The sequence below is a fragment of the Mandrillus leucophaeus genome, unplaced genomic scaffold (assembly GCF_000951045.1).
Source record: "Mandrillus leucophaeus isolate KB7577 unplaced genomic scaffold, Mleu.le_1.0 Scaffold74, whole genome shotgun sequence".
In the NCBI taxonomy this organism is placed as follows: Eukaryota; Metazoa; Chordata; class Mammalia; order Primates; family Cercopithecidae; genus Mandrillus; species Mandrillus leucophaeus.
The window spans coordinates 951,108-951,692 of record NW_012108030.1 but is presented as its reverse complement, the minus strand read 5'-3'; the positions used below and the strand labels follow the sequence as shown (position 1 = coordinate 951,692).

Here is a 585-nt window from a genome sequence, read left to right as displayed (position 1 = left end):
GGCCAAGCTAGTCTAGAACTCCTGAGCTCAGGTGATCCGCCCACCTCAGCCTCCCAAAGTGCCCGGCTAGAAAGACTTAATTTTACATTGAATGGATGGATAACTGAATCATTGGATGAATGGATGAATGAACGAATGAATCTATTGAATGGATGGATACATGAATGGATGAGTCAAGAATAAATGAAATTGTCTCTTCCTGGAATGCGTAGGTGAATGAAGAAAGGAAAGAATGCCTCTACATTGAATGGGTAAATGAACGAAGAAATGAACGAATGATCTCCATATTGGATAAAGGGATAGATGGACGGATGGATGGATGAGTGAAGGAAAGAATCTCTCCACTGCATAGATGAATGAATAAAGAAAGGGAGAGAGTCACTCAAATCTGTACACTGAAGGAAAGACCCCAGGAAAGTGGGATTCGGGTGTTCGAGTCACGAGTGGGCTGAGGGCGCCTCTACTCACCTGCACGTAGTCCACCGAGTCTCCGAGCGCCTTGAAGGCGGTGTACATGACCTCGCGCTTGCCGCCCCAGCGCTGCGCCACGCACACGCACCTGCGTGTCCTCACCAGCGCCTCCAC

The 585-nt window shown here is 48.5% G+C and overlaps 1 protein-coding gene across 1 annotated transcript in view; it reads right to left on the bottom strand.

Moving 5' to 3' along the window:
• HAS1 (hyaluronan synthase 1) overlaps positions 1–585 on the bottom strand; it is a 9,482-nt gene that overhangs the window by 3,122 nt on the left and 5,775 nt on the right. Inside the window, exon 2 of the mRNA XM_011966046.1 lies at positions 469–579. Within this exon, the coding sequence (XP_011821436.1) occupies positions 469–579 (111 nt within the window). The remainder of the gene's footprint in view (positions 1–468; positions 580–585) is intronic.